This window comes from Phocoena sinus, chromosome 17, assembly GCF_008692025.1.
Source record: "Phocoena sinus isolate mPhoSin1 chromosome 17, mPhoSin1.pri, whole genome shotgun sequence".
In the NCBI taxonomy this organism is placed as follows: Eukaryota; Metazoa; Chordata; class Mammalia; order Artiodactyla; family Phocoenidae; genus Phocoena; species Phocoena sinus.
Window position 1 is genome coordinate 14,068,961 of NC_045779.1, and position 19,865 is coordinate 14,088,825.

A 19,865-nucleotide genomic window follows, 5' to 3' on the forward strand; every position below is an offset into this window, starting at 1 on the left:
TACTTGATAAATTTGAAAAAAAAAGTTAAATCCTAAAAATAAACACTGATTTATACCTAAATTGTATATTCCAAGATGGAATATCTTTAACGTTTGCTGACTTTTCCTACAATAGTTCATTTAGTTCCTCTCACATTCTACTGACATTCTAAAGGAATCTAGATATAGAAATTTACTAATTGTAAAGTCCTAGAGATGATCTAATCCAGCACCTTCACACGCTTCATTCTATCCCAGGAGGGGAACTGACATGCCCTAGATTAACCGGGATAAAAAGCTGTGATTCCTGACCCCTGGGGCAAGGACTTTTCATTGCAAAGACCATCTGTCATTTGGTAGGAATTTAAATTTTAATTCGATTAACAGACTATTTTCAAGAGCTGCTGATGCTAAAAGAGTTTTTAATGAATCTCATTAAATTTTTTTTATTATTTCAATTTTTTAAATAAACTTTTTTATGTTAGAACAGTTTTAGATTTACAGAATTATTGTGAAGGTAATACAGAGCGTTCCTATATACCTCCCCTGCCGTTTCAACTATTATTATTGCTTTACATTAGTATGGTACATTTGTCACAATTAATGAATATTAATACATTATTAGTTACTAAATCCATGCTTCATTCAAGTTTGTTGTCCCAAGATGCCCCCTAAAATGTCACATTACATTTCTTTTTTTTAAATTAATTTTTTATTGGAGTTTAGTTGCTTTACAGTGTCACATTTCGTCTCATACTTACATCTCCTTAGGCCATTCTGGGTTGTGACCATTCCTCGGACTTTCCGTGTGTTTGATGACTATATGTATTTCCTTGTGTTTGAAGAGTACTGGTCACATATTTTGTTGATTGTCCCTCAATTGAGGTTTGTATGATATTTTTCTCATAGTTGGACTTGGATAATGTGTTTTGAGGAGGAATACCATAGAGATAAAATTCCATTTTTATCCCATCCTATCAAGGCTACATACTATCAATAGGAATTATTGCTGTTGATGTTAACCATAATCACCTGGTTTCAGGTAGTATTTGTCAGTTTTCTCCACTGTAAATTTACTCTTTTTGCTTTCTCTTTCCATATTGTACTCTTTGGAAGAAAGTCGCTATACACAGCCCACTCTAAAGATGTGGGAAGTTATTTTCTGCTTTCTTCCTTAAGTATCTACATAAATTATTTGAAATCCTTCTGCATGGCATATTTGTCTATTCTCACCCACTTGTTGATTTAGTCAATCATTTATTTTCATCAGAATGGATTGATAGACATTTGTTTTGTATGTTGGGTAGTAACCCAATGCTACTTTATTTCGTTGCTTAAATTGTTCTGGCTTTGGCCACAGAGAGATTTTTCAGTTGGCTCCTTTAGCCCTTTGATATACCCCGTCATTTTGTGTCTGTGTGTATGTATGTGTAGGTGTGTTAGCACTTTTTTTGCTTTCTGGCACAAGATGCTCCAGGCTTATCTTGTGTCTTGTATATTTCTTGCCTTGGTTTAAGAGTCAGTCCTTTGTCCAAGAGTCTTGATTCTTTCATTGAAAAGGGTATTAGAGGGCATCCCTGGTGGCGCAGTGGTTGAGAGTCCACCTGCCGGTGCAGGGGACGTGGAGCGGCTGGGCCCGTGAGCCATGGACTCTGAGCCTGCGCGTCTGGAGCCTGTGCTCCGTGATGGGAGAGGCCACAACAGTGAGAGGCCCGCGTACCACACACACACACACACACACACACACAAAAGAAAAGGGTATTAGAAACCAAGATCTGGGTGGTTGTTGTTTTCATTGCTATTGGGGTGTCGTTGTGTCTAAATCCTCTAAGCTGCCATAGCAGCAAGATATATGTATGATTAGTGACCATTTATATATATATATATTATATATATATATATATATATACACACACATATTTATATGTGTAGCCATCTGTATGTATAGTAAGCTAAACATGAGTTCACACTGATGTCTCCAACTCTAATATCAATACATTATACATGGAACATTCTATCCTTGCTTATCTGTAAACTCCTGCTCCAAGAGTGAAAAACTTGGCTTCCAACATCTGCCATCCATTTACTTTGTTCAATTCCAGAATATATATATATACACACACACACACACACACACACACACACACACACACACACACACATATATTCAGAATTTTTAACCTATAAGCCCGTAACTTTATCCACTATAACGCAGTGCTTATGTACATTTGCTTTTGCTTCTGATCTTACAGGCTCCATGCATTTTCAGAGTTACTTAGGTCAGCACCTTATTCCCCAACCCACTTCAGTGAGGTTCTTTTACATTTGTAATTCATTTAGATTCATTTTTTTAGTATTTTGCCTTCTATCCTGGGACATCCCACCTTCCTAATTGATTTTTTCATTTGCATACATTAAGGTTTACTCTGTGGCCTGAAGTTCTACAGGTTTTGACAAGTGCTTAATGTCTTGTATTTACCATTATTACATCACACAGAATATATCGCTTCCCTAAAAGATCCCCTGTGCTTCACCTATTCAACTCCTTAATCCCCTTTGTAACTCCTGGAAAACTGTACCTTTTTGAAACTCTAGGTTGGGACTAAACATATCCAGAGGTAACCATCACAGTCAAGGGATAGCTGATATGTTGTTTCTCTTATACAGCACTTATTTTAAACAAAGTGGACATTTAATGTTTGGTGTATCATGTTTCTTAGAGATCGGGATCGTGAGCCTTTATTTTTATCTTGTTAGTATTTTTCTGAACAAAATAAAGCAAAATATCTCAAGTTGGAGGAAAAGATCTTTCTTTCAAAGAGGGGGAAGATGAGTGAATTGAGAGGTCAAAAGAGTAAATGGACAGGTAATATTGATTTTATGTTTTTAATTTTCAAAGTTATGTTTGAAAAGATTTTATTGAATGATGACTCAATAAATTTAAAATTGTTATTTATATTTTATTGTCAAAGGGACCCATCCTTCCTTCCTCCTTCCTTTCTACCCTTCATCCTCTCCTTTTTTTCTCTTTCTTACTTCCTCATACACAAATGTTTACTGTGTACCTGTTAGTGAGTACCTATTTTTCCCCAGACATTATAATGGATACTGGAAATTAATAGGTAAAAAAAGTTATCCATGGCATAAAGGACTTTCCACATTATTTTTGAGGCCAGAAGATATGAATAGGCACACAAAGGAGTAAATCTGTCTTGGAGCGTCAGGGAAGGCAACAGAGATGATACCTGAGCCTTGGGAAGAGTGTTAATGTCTGAGACAGATAAATATACTGCATTCTAGGCAGGAAGTATAACATATGAAAACATCTAGGTGGATTAGAGAGAGTGACAAAATTAAGGTGCTACCAGTTAATTAAGCTGGAGTGGAAGTGTCAGTCGAGGTGGGATGGAGATGGAAGTGGTGGTAGAACAGAGGCTAGACAAGTATAGCTCACGGAGGGCCTTGAGTTGAGATTTTATGCTGGAAATAATGAGAAGACTACTTAAGGGTTTATGAACAAGGTAATGAATACATCATGTGACATTTTAAAAAGCTCTACTTGGCAAGGAACTGGTGCAGAGAATTAGGGAGGGTATGAATCTTAATCCTAGAAAACTTTGTAGACGATTATAACTAGAGTCAGGATGGGAGATGATGAGAGTCTACTTTAGGGCAATGACAGAGGCATGGAACAGCAAGGAAGTATTTGAGAAATGTATTAATAAAAATAGGAAGTAATATGAGGAAGGAGGCAATGAAGTAATACTGAAGGGTAAAGTTGAGAATGTTCTCTAAATCCTACTAATCTTTAATCTCATTTAAGGGAATTGGAACCTTGATGGCAAACAGGCACATTTTGTGCAATTTTATATTGAATATTTCATTATTATATTTCCGAGAATGAGTGCTAAGAATTCCATAAAAATATTAATTCAGGAAGGAACATAGTCTAGATATTTCTTCTTATTAAGATATTAAATCTTATTTAAAGGAGAATGTAAAAAAAATGAGTTCAGAGTTTGTGACATGTCCATGAAATGAAAATGAATTTAAGCTTAAAATTCTTCTCTGTTGTGAGGAAATTCTTGTTATGGTTTTTTGACGTGTAATTCATAGAAACTGAAGTGTTCACCCATATTGGTATTCACAGTATCATTCTAGAGGTTAATCCAAATAAACTTTTTCTTTGGCAGGATGACTCTTTAAAGCAATTGCAGGTGGTTCATCAACCGTGGATCCTGCCAAGTGACACAGAAAGTGAAGGAGTGGAAGCAGAACAAGAGAAACGTGAGTAGACACTGCTGTTTATTGACAAATTGCCTTTAACCAAAGGACATCCATGATGATGGTATATGCCTTTCCCAGTACCAAACGACGTCTGCAAAAAATTCAGACTTATTTAGGGAGAATATGTAAAGTTAAGCTATACTTTTGGTCTAAAAATCTTGATTCACTGATCTCTTAATTGTGGTGCAGAGGCCCATAAACTTAACTTTCTGAAAAGCAGTGTAGTACGTTAAAAGAAGGAATTATTATTTCTGAAGACCAACATAAAATATCCATTTGGAATGTGGATCGTCTACTAATGCTGTAGATTTATATCATATAAATCTATATTTATATCATATATCATATCATATATACAGTGATAACTTGTGATTATTAAAAAGTTTCAAAGTATGTTAGGATTGGCTCGTTATTATTTTTGAAATTATAATTATTGGTTATATGGATAAATTTATGTATGTAGAACTGTTCTAGATTCACAAAACAAATTAATTTTGTAATAGTAGTTAAGACAAAGAGAATGTACAGCTCCTGATTTAAGTCATTAGATTATAATCATAACAAGAATGAATTACTATAATTTGGCATGACTCAGTGCATGCTCTCCAGGGGTTACTGACATTGTCAGACAGATGGGTTCAGCATGAAGGTGAGAAGTTAGTGTCTGGATCATAGAGGAAAAACATCAATTTTTAAAATAATAAGATATCAGAATCTTACTTTTTTTTCTTTACCAGTGGTAGCCTGCAGAGACAAATAAAAATTGTAAGTAGTAATGTAGCACTCATGATAATTGGAGTGAAGCAATTAATTAACTATTCCCCTGAGCTGTAGTCATCAGAGATACCTGATATATTACACAGGTAGCAATCATGACTCTGTACCCAGGGAGATCCAGGAAATTACTTTTCCAGGTTAAAAGGCATTTATAAAGATCCTTATCCCACTTCCATAACTGCAGGCTTATGTGGCCAGAGGGAGCACAGCCAGGAGAGGGGCCTAAGAGGCAGGTGCTCAGGTGAGAGGAGGAGACAGCCCCAGTGTCACTCAGCTGACACATTCGAAATGCAGTGAATAAATTAGTGACATTGTACAGATTCTAATGGAGGGAAACACCTTCTATAGAGAACAACTGATGAAGACTCAGAAAGTAGACTGTACTTCAAGCATGTATTACAGAGTAGTTTGGAAGATCTTTAATGCAAGTGATCCTAAGTAAAATAGTCTAGGAAAGGAGCAGCATAGGGTACAAAGAAGAGCATCCCCTAAATCTGAAAGAATTACGAGTGGCCTGGAACTTTTAGAAAACAAACGCAAGCACATTTATACCTCCTAGTCCCCACACATTTACACATACATAAGCTCTCATTCTAGAGTCTGGACTTAATAATTTTCATCAAATTCTTTTGAGGTCTTCATAAATTTTGCATTAAATAAATCCTTCGAGCGAATGTGTGTGTATATGTGTGTGCGTGCGTGCACGCATGTGTGTATTGTATAAAGACAATATATATAATTGGGCTAGCTGTACTCTCTCAGATTCAACATCCAGGTGCCCAAAGTGGGCATGACCAGGTAAACAACACCCTTACAGGATGCACGGTGTATTAATTCTATGAATGTGCTATAACTTTTAATGAACTAAAAACTAAAATCAAGAAAATAATCAGAAGTATATTTAATCCAAGTCCAAATTCAGACTTACTTACTTTCCCTGAAATCCATATGTCTCCATCAGTATTAAGTCTGGAAAACAGCTTACTAATGCAAAGGAGATTGAAAACCCCCAGAACTTTCTTCAACCCTTGTCCTCTAATCATATTGCCTTTCTGCCATATACTTTCACAAGATTTTGTTGATAAGTTGTAATCATCTTCTCTTCTATTAGGGTGCAAATTCTTTGAGGGAAGGAATCTGTTTCCTTCATCTTATTTAGCTACATAATAAGACCCCAATAAATATCTGAAAATTTAATAGATGAATGAATGTGTAGGTTTCTTGGGTACTTTCTAACTTGTTTATCAGGACAGTTATAAATATGAAACAAATAAAATGAATAATAATTGTGACTGAATAATTGTCATGAAAATTATAGTTTTATTAAAATTTTAATATTGGATTTATATTTTAGCCATAGATTTTGCCATATGGTCTGTCAGTCACTCTGAAGAAGGTTATTCTTAAACTCTCCTAACCATAGACCTAGAACCAAAAATATTTGATTTCAGTAATGTCATACTTGGAGGTGACCCTTGACAATGGTAAACTGTTTGAAATAAAATCAGGGTTTAAAAATAATTAGGTGGTAATAGGAACCATCAGGAAATGGAATGCTGGCTAGCAGTGCAGCCAAACTCATAGTACAGAGATGCAAATACTCTTCAAGAGCGGCATCTAACATTCAAGTACTAGAACAAGTGTAAGATGGAGCCACTGAGGTTCCGATACTTGTATTCAATGTATGAGTTTTGTGGAACAGCTGGCAAGATATGTATAGATCATCTACCTCTTTATTTTCTCAGCGAAAGAAAATAAATGACATAAGTCTGTGTGAACCCAGCATCTGATTTATAGTGTAGAGGCTCATATATTAGAAATTTATGAGTGAGGAAAAGGACAAGATTCATCATTCCAATGGTAACACCTGTTTCTTGACTCAGCTTTCTATAAATTATACGTAGGTAATTTTATGGAATTTTCAGATTTCTCCTGAGACAAAATTATCATGGTGGAAAGTTTCCAGATAATGTTAGGATCTTTGTAGTTGTGCATATTTCTTATTGTTTCATTGTAAAATAAGACTTAGTACAAGTAAGTTTTATAAAAGCACCATTTAGGAAAAGATGTCTTGAATAATTCAATGGGAAGCTTTAAACACTTTTATTATAAACAAGATAAACAGAACGCTTAAATAGACTTTTTATCTACTCTGATTTTAGCATAAAAGTCTACATCACAAATTTAAAACACTCACGTCAGGAGTGTGTTTTTTTTGTTTGTTTGTTTTTACATCTTTATTGGAGTATAATTGCTTTACAATGGTGCATTCGTTTCTGCTTTATAACAAAGTGAATCAGTTATACATATACATATGTTCCCATATCTCTTCCCTCTTGCGTCTCCCTCCCTCCCACCCTCCCTATCCCACCCCTCCAGGCGGTCACAGAGCACCGAGCTGATCTCCCTGTGCTATGCGGCTGCTTCCCACTAGCTATCTACCTTACGTTTGGTAGTGTATATATGTCCATGCCTCTCTCTCGCTTTGTCACAGCTCACCCTTCCCCCTCCCCGTATCCTCAAGTCCGTTCTCTGTTAGGTCTGTGTCTTTATTCCTGTCTTACCCCTAGGTTCTTCATGACATTTTTTTCCCTTAAATTCCATATATATGTGTTAGCATATGGTATTTGTCTTTCTCTTTCTGACTTACTTCACTCTGTATGACAGACTCTAGGTCCATCCACCTCATTACAAATAGCTTAATTTCGTTTCTTTTTATGGCTGAGTAATATTCAGTAACATTGCATTTGGTATGCTTGCTGGTGTCCCACAGGGCCTCTGAGGAACTGTTCATTTTTCTTTTCTGTCTCTGTGTGTGTGTGTGTGTGTGTGTGTGTGTGTGTGTGTGTGTGTTCCTCAGGCTGGATTTGGATTGACCTATCTTAATCTCTTTGACTTTTTCGTATGCCAGCTCAAATCTGTTGATGAGCCCCTCTAGGGAATTTTTCATTTTAATTCCAGAATTTCTATTTTTTTTTTCCTTTTATAATTTGTATCTCTTTGTCGTAGTCTCCATTTGGTGAGAGCTTATCCTTATACTTTAATCTATTTTACATGATTTCCTTTAGTTCTTTGACTATATTTCTAGTAGTTGATTAAAAGTCTTTGTCTAGAGAGTCCATCGTCTGGGCTTCCTCCGGGAGAATTTCTTTTGACTGCCTTTCTCCCCCCATTTATGGGCCCTACTTTCACGTTTATTGTGATATCATGATTTATAAATCATGTCATTTTGTTGTTATTGTTGAAAACTGTGCATTGAATATAATATAATGTGGCCACTCTGGAGATTGGACCATCCCCACCCTCCAGGGTTTGTTGTTGCTGCTGTTTTTTCTTATTGTTATTGCTACATGTTGTTTACTAACTTTCCTAAATCTGTAAAGTCTGTATAATTTGTTGTACACAGACGCTGAAGTCTTTGCTCAGTAGCTTAAGTTGTTAGCTAATGGCTGGACAAAGTATTGAGGCATGCCATGAGCACTCCAGAAGTTTACAACTCTGCTTAAACAGACCTTCTAAGTCAATCAGAGGTGAGAGGTAGATCCGTATCGGGTCTTTCCTGAGCAGGTGCAAAGCACTGCACATCTGTGTGGCATTTCTAAATCTACACGCCTATGTCAGAGCTTTTGAAAGCCTCCTATGGACGTATCACTTACTGTATTTTTTAAAAAAAAATTTTTGGTAAGCCTTTTGTTTGCCTCAGGAAGCTTCTGTATAAAACTATAGTCCCTGATTGTTTTTGACAAATGTTATATGGACAGGGTATCTCACTGAGTGAGCTCTAATTCAGGTCAAACAAACAAACAAACAGAAAACATTCAAGGGAGGCATTTCCAGGCAGCTTCCATATAGGTCAAATAGTGACAACTCTCTAGATATCTGGGGAAACTCTAAACCTGTTCTGCCCCCTCTAGTGGATCATAGGCTGTTTGTTTCATAGCTACCATCATTGTGAGAATGCTGATTTTCAAGGCTCCCACAGAGCAGGAGAGAAGGATATTAATACTGGGTAAAATAAAACCCTACATAGTTATTGTTTCTATTGAGATTCAACTGCTTTTCTTTAATAAATGTTCTATGGATTGTTGCAAGCCTTCGATAAATTTCCCGAGTTCGGAAAAAGTTGATTTCAGTGATTCTTGCTCATGTTGTATTCTCATTGCATTTATAGAGGAGCACATTTTTTGAGATCTCTATACCTGCATTCCACAAGTGCTTCTCCTCCACTATTTTTCTTGATTTTATCAGCCTAGTTTTCTCTTTGTTTGAGGAACGGGAGTATGCTATCTTCATAATAGGTTATAAAATTGGACAGTATCTGCTTCTTAAAGTCCTGTCTCATGAGAAGCTATTAAAAACAAATTTGTGGGGCTTCCCTGGTGGCGCAGTGGTTGAGAGTCCGCCTGCCGATGCAGGGGACACGGGTTCGTGCCCCAGTCCGGGAAGATCCCACATGCCTCGGCGCGGCTGGGCCCGTGAGCCATGGCCACTGAGCCTGCGCGTCCGGAGCCTGTGCTCCGCAACGGGAGAGGCCACAACAGTGAGAGGCCCGCGTACCGCAAAAAAAAAAAAAAAAATGTTTGTGGTAAAATAAGTTTTGAGAAATTCTACATATCATTGTAGTTGAGAGGCTCTCAATTGTAAGACATACCATTGACATCCCTTTGCAAGAGGAGCAAGGCAGCTCTGTAATTTTAAGTGAACAGATCAAGTGTAATCAGCATCCTGGCTTCAAATGGGGGAAAATATTGTTCATTGTTGACTTGAAAAAGCACTATAGAGTCTCTTCCAAAATATTTACATAGTAAAGTCACTGGGTAGCCCGACAGAAACAAGATCTGCTTGACCTGTGTTTATCCCAGGTATTTTTTTCATATTTACTTAAGTCCTTTTCGCAGAATGCCCATTAATGCCTATTTTCTACAATGCCTATAATTTGCAGAGTGCCTATTAACTGCTGGAAGGACAAGTATTCTGGAATTTTAGGAAGTGCTAAACTAATCTAATCCTCTCAACCTCAACTCTTTCAATTTAGTGACGAAGAAATTGATGCTCTAAGAGATGGTGGGCTTGCCATGTCACCCAGTTAGTAGCAGAGGCGGGAGTAGAACCAAGAGCTCTTCTTTGGATCCAGCGGTGTTTACCTCCGTTGCCTCATCTTTCACTAATACCTCCCTTCATTTCCCTTTCCAGGGGGTGACGCAGTTTATACTGTGACTCTTGAGAACCAAAGTGCTTAGAGCAGTAAGTGGGGCTGTGGGATTCTGCTGTCCACCTAGGATTTGGCCAGGCTTTTCACCTTGAAGAAAAACCTTTGTTCTCCTTAACCAAACATCAGGTCATTTCTTTCCAGGCAGTCTCCCAAGATTTTTATGTGCACAGTGCTTGAGGCAGTGGTGTGAGGGTACCACAGCTGATTATTTACCAGTCCCAAGATAAGGACTAACACCCTATCAAGTGAAGTAGAAGAGGTGGGTAGAGGAGCAGTGGACTGCAGATGACAGAAAGACCAAAGTGAGTTAATAGACAATGATGTCAAAGTGTCAGGCTACATTATACATGGAATTCCCAAGATTTTAATGGTATTAGGTTGTGGCATCAGAAATACAGGCTAGAATGAAACATTTTTAGATTATTGCATTTTGTTTTCATAGAGTGAGAATATTATATTAATACTTATATTAATATAAACATAGTGGCAGATACATAGTATATGCTTGGTAAATATTAGTTAATTCTAAGTTTTTACTTTTAGGCTAAGCATATATCATATGAAATGGTTGCTATCTATTTTAAAAAATTAATGACAATATTAATGTATCTTCTGTCCCACAGTGACTTTTGTCTCTCACTTACTGTTAGGTTTCTATTTACCATTAATGATGTTATTATTAATGAGGTTGTTCTTACTCCTGCACGGAATTTCTTCCTAGCATTTGCTAGGTTCTCACTTCAATTTACTAATGGACTCATTTTTTTTATTGTGAACACACACTTAATATTCACTTAATATTCTCAGTGGGAGTCTAATTTCCTCTTTTTAGTTGCTATGATGGAGTGGGAAAAAAACTAGGAGTCAGGAGATGCATTTAAGGTCCTATTTCTTCCCAGTGGTCCCCAGGCTAGTAAATTGCAGAGAAAGGGCTGACACTCAGGTGCATCTATAATTGTTCAATTCTCAGATTTTAACTCTCAGAGATACATTAACTACATGGGAATAAAGGAGAATGCTCTCCTCCAAGGTTCTCTGCCAAATACTTTTTGCCTTTTACTTACTAACCAGGAATGATTTATATTTTCACTTGTGAAGCTACAACTTGTTTTTTCTGTTTTTCTTAATTATTCTATGTCTTTTACATTCAACTTGTTGCCTTTAATATGCCTTGACATTGCAGAAGAGAGAAGGGTTTTATAACCCTAATTTGGGGCAAAAAGAGTGACCACGCCCTTGGGTGGGCTCATGGGTGGTATGACTGGCTTATGCAATGCTCTTACATATTACCGCAGGCTGTAAGAGGTCATCTCATATCTACTAATTGGGATACCTGCAGCCATATGATCTTTGATCTCAACCTACCTTATTATTTCATTCTTCTTTTTCTTGCTACTTCAGACTTGTACTTACTTTTCTCAAACTAAATTTTAAAAAACCAATGAATGAACTATTCCTTCCAGAAGATGCTATATTTTCATTGTCTCTGCTAGGCTAAAAGTTTACTGGCATAATTTCTGAGGAGGTAGTGGAATATTTGTTGTTAGGATCTGGCAAGAAATCCTAGCCTGAAAATAGACACTGTAGCTTAAGAAACTATTTGTGTAGGCATAATAAAGAGGGTATATGAAGATAGACTAGGAGTTCTAAGCACAGACTTTCAAAAATGTGGCATAATAAATCTTTTTCACTGAGAGAATTAGCATATATTCTAATATATATATAATTTAATAATAAATTGGGAAAATTGACACATAGCCTAACATAAATAAAACTACAAAGTCTATTTGGGGGATATATTTAGAATTACAGCATTCAGTTTCTCCTTAAAGCCTACTATGAATAATTGACATTTTAAGGCTTATATAGAAACATATGTATCTCTAAAAAAGGAGAGAATGGAAGAGGACTGACATTTATTACATTTTTGTTGTTATGTGCTATGTAGTATCTCCTTTAATTCTTGTGACAACTTGATGTGTAGGTGGTATTACTGATTTTACAAACTCAGATTTGTTAAAAACCTCTTCCCAAGGATATACAATTAGTAAGTGCAATTAATTCTAGCTTAATCCAAAGCCATATGTTCTACTCTGAAATGTCATTGCATTTCTAAAAGCTTAAAAAAGAAGGGAGGGGGAGGGAATGTGTGTATATATAGTATCAAGAAAGGAATTATTTCACTGAGCACTGAAAGAATTTGTATCATAAGGAAAACACTATAAAACATGAAAATAAGAAAAAGTGACATATAAAGAAATAAGCAGTAATACATTTGGGTAGGAAATCTGCTTTTAATATAAACTTCAATTTGATTTACTTATCTTTACACTGTGCTCCAAATTATTATCTATAGGCAAAGTCATCCAGAAAATTAAAGGCGGCATATATGATAAACATAAAAATTAGAATTTTGACAGAATAAAATAAATAACATTTAGTAATTACATTAAGCATGTTTTCAATCCCATAGTATGCTATTAAAAATAGAACAACTGTTCAAATCATGCTGCCAGATTTCTTCAAAATGACTTGTTTTGAAATGTTGACGAAATATCCCGAAACTGTATATCAACTTTAGTATAATTAAACATTCTTCAGACCAAAAGCATAGCTTTTTCTATATTCATAAGCATAAATTATACATGACTCCCCTTCATATTAGTACATAAAGGTTTATCCACTTGTTAACATTTAAAATGATGTTCTGAAAGTTTCTGCTAGTTATATAAGGCTTTATAAGTTATAAATTGCTTCCACATATTTAATTCCCCAAAATTAAGCTGTTAAGGGAAATTTAGTCTTACTATTCTTATTGTACACTGTAAGTGTTCAACACATATTTACTTAATAAATATTTATACATTCAGTATTTACTTAATAAATATTTACTAAATGAATTGAACGAATGAATGAATGAATGAAATTAGTTCAAACTGGGTAAGTGACTCGAAGATTACTTGAGCAGCGGCCAAGCCTCAGTCTCCTCTTCTTATTATTCAGAGCCCATAATGTCTCTCAAACACAGGCAAATGTGTATAACAAATGATTTATTGGTATACACAGCAAAACACGATACATTCAACGACGTTGAATACGTTCAGTGTGTTGTTCCTCTGTAGTAGCGATGGTTCCATCAGAGTTAAAGTGAACATGGTGCGTTCACACAGCATTTACATCAGTCCCTGCACGTGCATGTGTGATGCACTGCCTCAGGCGATTTGTGTTGCCGTTTTGCACTGAATAAGCCACTCAGGAAGAAAGAAGAGGGTTCTAATCTGTAAACAAAACTCTTATCTTTATTAAGATCTTATTTATCTAGACTTTATGGCTACTCGCTCGTTGCTTGTTCTTTCCCCCAACAAAGCTGCTTCATTTCTTACATTCCCACAATTATGGGGAATAATGGGCTACCCCCTGTACGGGCAGTCGTGCTTCACTAAGGCTGGACGCCTAAGTCAGTTGCCATACAAGAAGGTTATGCCAAAGTTCAGTTCAGAAACTTGAGATCGGTTACTTCTGTCTCTTATTCCTGTTGTCCTTGGCTACTCTGCCTTGCCCCACTGCCTCTGTCAAAATAAAATCTTCTCATGTATCTGTATTCTTAACCGCTGTTGACACATTTCCCAGATCTTTCCACTGTGGCCTATGGAACAGGAATTTGATTTGCAAACTGACTACTCAGAGAACACTCTCCATGCCTTTTTTGCCTTATTTGAAATGGTTCCTAGAGGACATTGCTTCCCTTTGAGCCTTCACCAGGGAAAGCTGCTCTTTTCAGTTGCCACGTGTCAAGCACCATGAGATAACATTAATATTCTACCTGAAATTCTCCTTCTTTTTAGGCTTCTGCCATTTGTCCTGTGTCTTTCCTTGTCACTATAATCTCATCAGTCACTGCTGTTTTTTCATGTGGGGTGCTGACATTTGGTTCATTGGTTTCCTCTCTACCACACTCTTAGCATTAGGAAATTTTGACTTTCATCTGGGTTATTTATCCAATGTCCTACCATTAAAATTCCTTGGCCCTCTCAAGTCTAGTGCTCTTCTAAGGAAGTGTAATTTTTTTTCTCATCAAATGTGAAGTAGCACCCTACTCTAAGATCTTAGATTTACTCTAGTCTACAATCTACCCAAACCTTCTCCCTTTCAGATTCTCTGTTTCCCACTAAACTCACACGTCAGTCTTCCTTTGGTACCCAGACACTTCACTACTCCTCTTTCTTCAAGTATGCCAGACCACAGCTGGCTTCATGCTTCAACCTAAAGTCCATGCTACATAGAACAGTGATGTTCATCTCTTGGGAACTTGTAAGAAATGCAGTTTCCTTGGCCCCATCTGACATCTACTAGTCAGAAACTCTCATAGTGGACTCCAGCAATCTGTGCTAATTCTTTTTGGTTTTGTTTTTCATAAATTTATTTATTTTTTGCTGTGTCAGGTCTTCCCTGCTGCACACAGGCTTTCTCTAGTTATGGCGAGCAGGCGCTATTCTTTGTTGCGGTGCACGAGCTTCTCATTGTGGTGGCTTCTCTTGTTGCAGAGCACAGGCTCTAGGCGCATGGGCTTCAGTAGTTGTGGCTCATGGGCTCAGTAGTTGCGGCTTACTGGCTTTAGAGCACAGGCTCAGTAGTTGTGGCGCACGGGCTTAGTTACTCCATGGCATGTGGGATCTTCCCGGACCAGGGATCAAACCCGTGTCCCCTGCATAGGCAGGCGGATTCTTAACCACTGTGCTACCAGGGAAGTAACAATTTGTTTTAAAAGCCCTCCAGGTGATTCTGATACACTTAAAATTTAAGGGAACCACTAATATAGAGCATTAATTCAACTGCTGTCTTGCCAGAACCTCTAATACCTTTGGGTGGTAAAGGACATTCAAATGTGAATACATCATTATTTTACTCAAAGCCCCTCTATGTGTAAGATTTCTAAAATTTTACCAAGTTCTCCAACTTTATTCAGCATCTGCTTTACATATAAAATCACCACCTTGAATCCAAACGTTTTTGTAGTTCTTATTCATCTAAATTTGAATTTTCTAAAACTGGCAAATACCAAATGCTTAATGATACTTCCAAGGGTATTTCCCTTTATACCTCTCCTCTGTGGAGGATGCTAAGCGATGCTAACTTGCTCAAGGTTGTGTGTATGAGAAGGGGTTGAGCCAGAATTTGAACTCAGGTCAATTTGAGTACAAAACCCACGCTTTTATATCTTGCCTCTAAATTTGGTGAAACAGACATTGTATCGCCATGCCTCTTTACTCTAGCTGAAGCAGTATTTACCATTGTAGAATTTTTTAAAGTGAGTTATATAAAAATCTCTTATCAAATAACTTTGATAAAGATCAGGTAAAAAAGTTCTCTTTATTATAAGACTTCTAAGAGCCCTTAATATGCTGGTGTGTATTTTGATCCTCCAAAAGGCCAATGGTATATTGCTGTTGAAAAGTCTTTGATCAAGGAACCGTTTGTTTGTGGATCATCTATATTAACAGCTTGTAGGACTAGTGTTCCAAGATCTGCTTTGGAAAACTTGGGCTTAATCTATTTCCATTCTCTTCAAGAAACGTGAAGGTTTATCTCCCTTGATGCCCTTATTTCACTTTCTTTGATCTTCTGTTTTATTTCCCCGCTCTTTTTAACTAGAATACTCATGTCCCCTTGTCCTACTATGCACTTCTCTTCTGCCTCAAGGATGCATTCAGAGGAATTACATTTAGTGTTTAATATTATGCGCCAAGCATTAAAAATATAGGGTAGGGGCTTCCCTGGTGGCGCGGTGGTTGAGAGTCTGCCTGCCGATGCAGGGGACACGGGTTCGTGCCCCGGTCCGGGAAGATCCCACATGCCACGGAGCGGCTGGGCCCGTGAGCCATGGCCGCTGAGCCTGTGCGTCCGGAACCTGTGCTCCACAACGGGAGGGGCCCCAACAGTGAGAGGCCCGCGTACCGCAAAAAAAAAAAAAAAAAAATATATATATATATATATATATATAGTATACATGTAAATATGCACTACTTCATGCAAATCTCATAATAATTTTGTGACAATTAACGTTAAATTACAAATGTTATAGCATCACAATATGTGACATGTATATATCCAATCCTGAATTTTCGGTGTTATGGTAGCAGTCTGTAGAGCATGACTTTCCTGCCAAACCCATGCTGGACGTGAAAATCATGGCTGTGATTTAGATGGGATCTTCCTGCAATCCACGTATATATTCATAACACTATCTGGAGGGGCATTTTGCCCTAATTTTTATTTAAGATCAGAAAAAGTTTAAATTGAAATGACTGAATTATGAAGTGAGAACCTACACACTATTAAACAGTTAACTGGTGTGTCATTGCAGTCACTATATACTCTGAATGTAGTTTCGATATTAATTTCAGTTAATCCGCATTAGAAATTGGTCAAACCGCATGGGAATTGCGTTTGATGGACTTTTTTTCCTGGTCCAGCACATGACCTCTCTTCCTTTCATTGTGCAGGTTCTGCTGATCTTCTTCTTTGTGTTCCATGCTCTTCTTGTCCTGCACTCGTCTACTCTGGTATGTTTGCTCAGGGCACTTAATGTCAATGTCGGGTAATGACGGGTACCACTTGCAACTACTTGAAGTTCAGATTTTTTTTAAATACACAGTCCTCGTGACCTATAATGAGAAGAAGATTTTCCTCCAGCTGCTCTGCATGATGTTTTCTCTTTGTTTTTGTGATTTTCATGGATCTCAGGCCCCTCACTGAGTCTGTAGTCTTTTGTGCTGAGGAAGTGCGAAGAGGATTTCAATCCCCTTCTTCCTATAGCAGGAAAATTACTTTTAGATACATGTGAGATGAGAACATATACCCCCCTTTGTGCAGACCATGGACTCTATGACACCATTAAATATATCTTAGAGATACAGCATCTCAAAACAATTTCACATCCGTGGACGTGAGGTTACTCTATGGGCTGGATATATAAAGATGAACAGTTCTCAGTATCTTCTCTCAAGCATGTTACAGAGGGAAGTAAAGGGTCGAGTGTGCCCTTAGCACTCATAGAATCGTAAGGTATCAAAATAAGAAAGAATTTGAGAACTATCTACGTCTCTTCCCATCTCACGCTCGTCTCTTCTCTGCAATATCCCCACCAAACAGTTCACTAGCTTCTGTATGGGCACCTTGAGTAATGCGAGTACACCACCTCCTGTGCTCTGCTCTAGTTGCTCAGTGACCCAATCATTTTGTATTAAGAAATCACCTAAAGAAATAATTTCCTCAATGCTGTGTAGTTATCAGAATATTATGATGCTCATTGCACGTGTTTTATAATAAAACTTGGAAACTGATTTATAATAAAACTTGGAAAATGTAAAAAATGGAAACAACCTAATGGCCAACAAAAGAGGATTGATTTTAAAAAATTACAGCAATCTATATAATGGAATAATGTGCATCTGTTATAAAGAATGAGATATATATTAACTCGATATATACATAGATTTGTACGGATATTAACTGAATCCATCTATCTATATTGATATATACTTTGATGTGGAAACAGTTTTTACAATATTGTTACATAAAAAAGTGAGTCACAAGACAGTATACTAGATACAATTCTTTTTTGTTATATGTAATGCATAGACACATACACAATCATATACAGATGATTCTTGAACAATGTGGGAGTTAGGGCAACGATTCTCTACATAGTTGAAAATCCGCATATAACTTCACAGTCAACCCTCTGTATCTGAGGTTTCACATGTGTGGAGTCAATCAACCGTGGATTGTGTAATACTGTAGTGTTTATTTATGGGAAAAAATCTACATGTAAGTGGACCTGCGCAGTTCAAACCCATCTTGTTCAAGGGTCAACTGTATTTACATCTGCAGGATACTGTCTGGATGGCTAAAAAAATATATCTTAAAAAGCTATCTGCACCCCCATGTTCATTGCAGCATTATTTACAATAGCCAAGATACAGAAAAACCTAAGTGTCCATCAATGGATGAATAAATAAATAAAATATGGTACATACACACACACAATGGAATATTATTTAACCATAAAAAATAATGAAATCTTGCCATTTGCAACAATATGGACAGAACTTGAGGGCATTATACTAAGTTAAATTACTCAGACAGAGAAAAACAAATACCATATGATCTCATTTATTCATGGAATCTAAACAAAACACCAAGCTCATAGATACAGAGAACTGATTGGTGGTTTCCAGAGGCAGGAGGTGGGCAAAATGGATGAAGGTGGTCAAAAGGTACAAACTTCCAGTTGTAAAATAAATATGTCCTGGGGACGTAATGTACAGCACGGTGACCAAAAACAAACAAACAAAAAACACGTGAATTTCTGATGTTGTACAAAATGTTTAAAAGCTACTTTAAAAGAAATTTCTCTCCTATTTTGCTCCAAAATCTGAATCCTCATAGCTTCCTTCTTTCTAGTTCTGTGTTTTTTTTGTATCACAAGCAAAAATTGTATCCCTCTTCTACGTAATAATGGTACCATTGCAGGAGCGCAAAGATCATGTGGTTCTCTTTCTTAGTCCTTCAGATGTTCTTTGCATGACATACAGGCATATTCCTTCAGACTAAGAGATCCAAATGAGTAAATCATTCATGTGGTTTATATTAAATAAAGGCCTCCAGTGAGTCAGGAACTATGCCAGAGAAGGACACATCACTGTCACAGGTGACAGAAGCTACTAGATGATGAAGTCACACGATAAATATTACTTACATGCAATAATGACGACTATCATTATATAAGCATTAGGTTGAGATAAGTGCATGCAGCAGGGGGATCCTAGCTTGACTACTGGGCACAGGGCCCTGGGAGAGTGATATTTAAGACCTGAAGGAGTAAGTGAGAGAGAGGAGTTGGCAGGGTTGGCTGTGCTCTCCTCCGCGGCTCCGAAGATTCCCCCGCACCTACCCTCCCGTCTCTGCCAGTGAAGTTTCCTAGTGTGTGGAAACCTTTCCTCCTTCACAGCTCCCTCCCACTGGTGCAGGTCCCGTCCCTATCCTTTTGTCTCTGTTTTTTCTTTTGCCCTACCCAGGTACGTGGGGGGTTTCTTGCCTTTTGGGAGGTCTGAGGTCTTCTGCCAGCGTTCAGTAGGTGTTCTATAGGAGCAGTTCCACGTGTAGATGTATTTCTGATGTATTTGTGGGGAGGTCGGTGATCTCCCCGTCTTACTCCTCTGCCATCTTGAAGCTCCACATAACGTATTCTTGAAGTGTGGACATATCCCCTTGCCATCCTAGTCGTATTTTTCTAGGAAAAAATAAATGCTTTCCAATCAAGCTGTATGGACAAGTAGTTCCAGTGCCGAAGTAGGACACATGCAGCCTGACCCACCTTATGCTGCTCTAGTTTTCTAAATTCAGTTTCCTAATTCCTTCCAGGAGAGTAATTGTGTACATACCTTGCAGGTATTTCTCATTGGCCATATTTGGAGACAAGCCAATCTATTTTAACAGCCCAAGATATTTTTGTGCATTATATATGCAAAAATTCTTCTATACAGATACAGAAGTTGATATAATGGCAGTAAAATATGGTATATAGAGGTAGTACTCTAAGATCAGT

The 19,865-nt window shown here is 37.3% G+C and overlaps 1 protein-coding gene across 1 annotated transcript in view; it reads left to right on the plus strand.

The window, feature by feature from the left end:
* LOC116742711 (uncharacterized protein C8orf34-like) overlaps nt 1-19,865 on the plus strand; it is a 202,766-nt gene that overhangs the window by 140,781 nt on the left and 42,120 nt on the right. Inside the window, exon 6 of the mRNA XM_032610549.1 lies at nt 4,173-4,266. Within this exon, the coding sequence (XP_032466440.1) occupies nt 4,173-4,266 (94 nt within the window). The remainder of the gene's footprint in view (nt 1-4,172; nt 4,267-19,865) is intronic.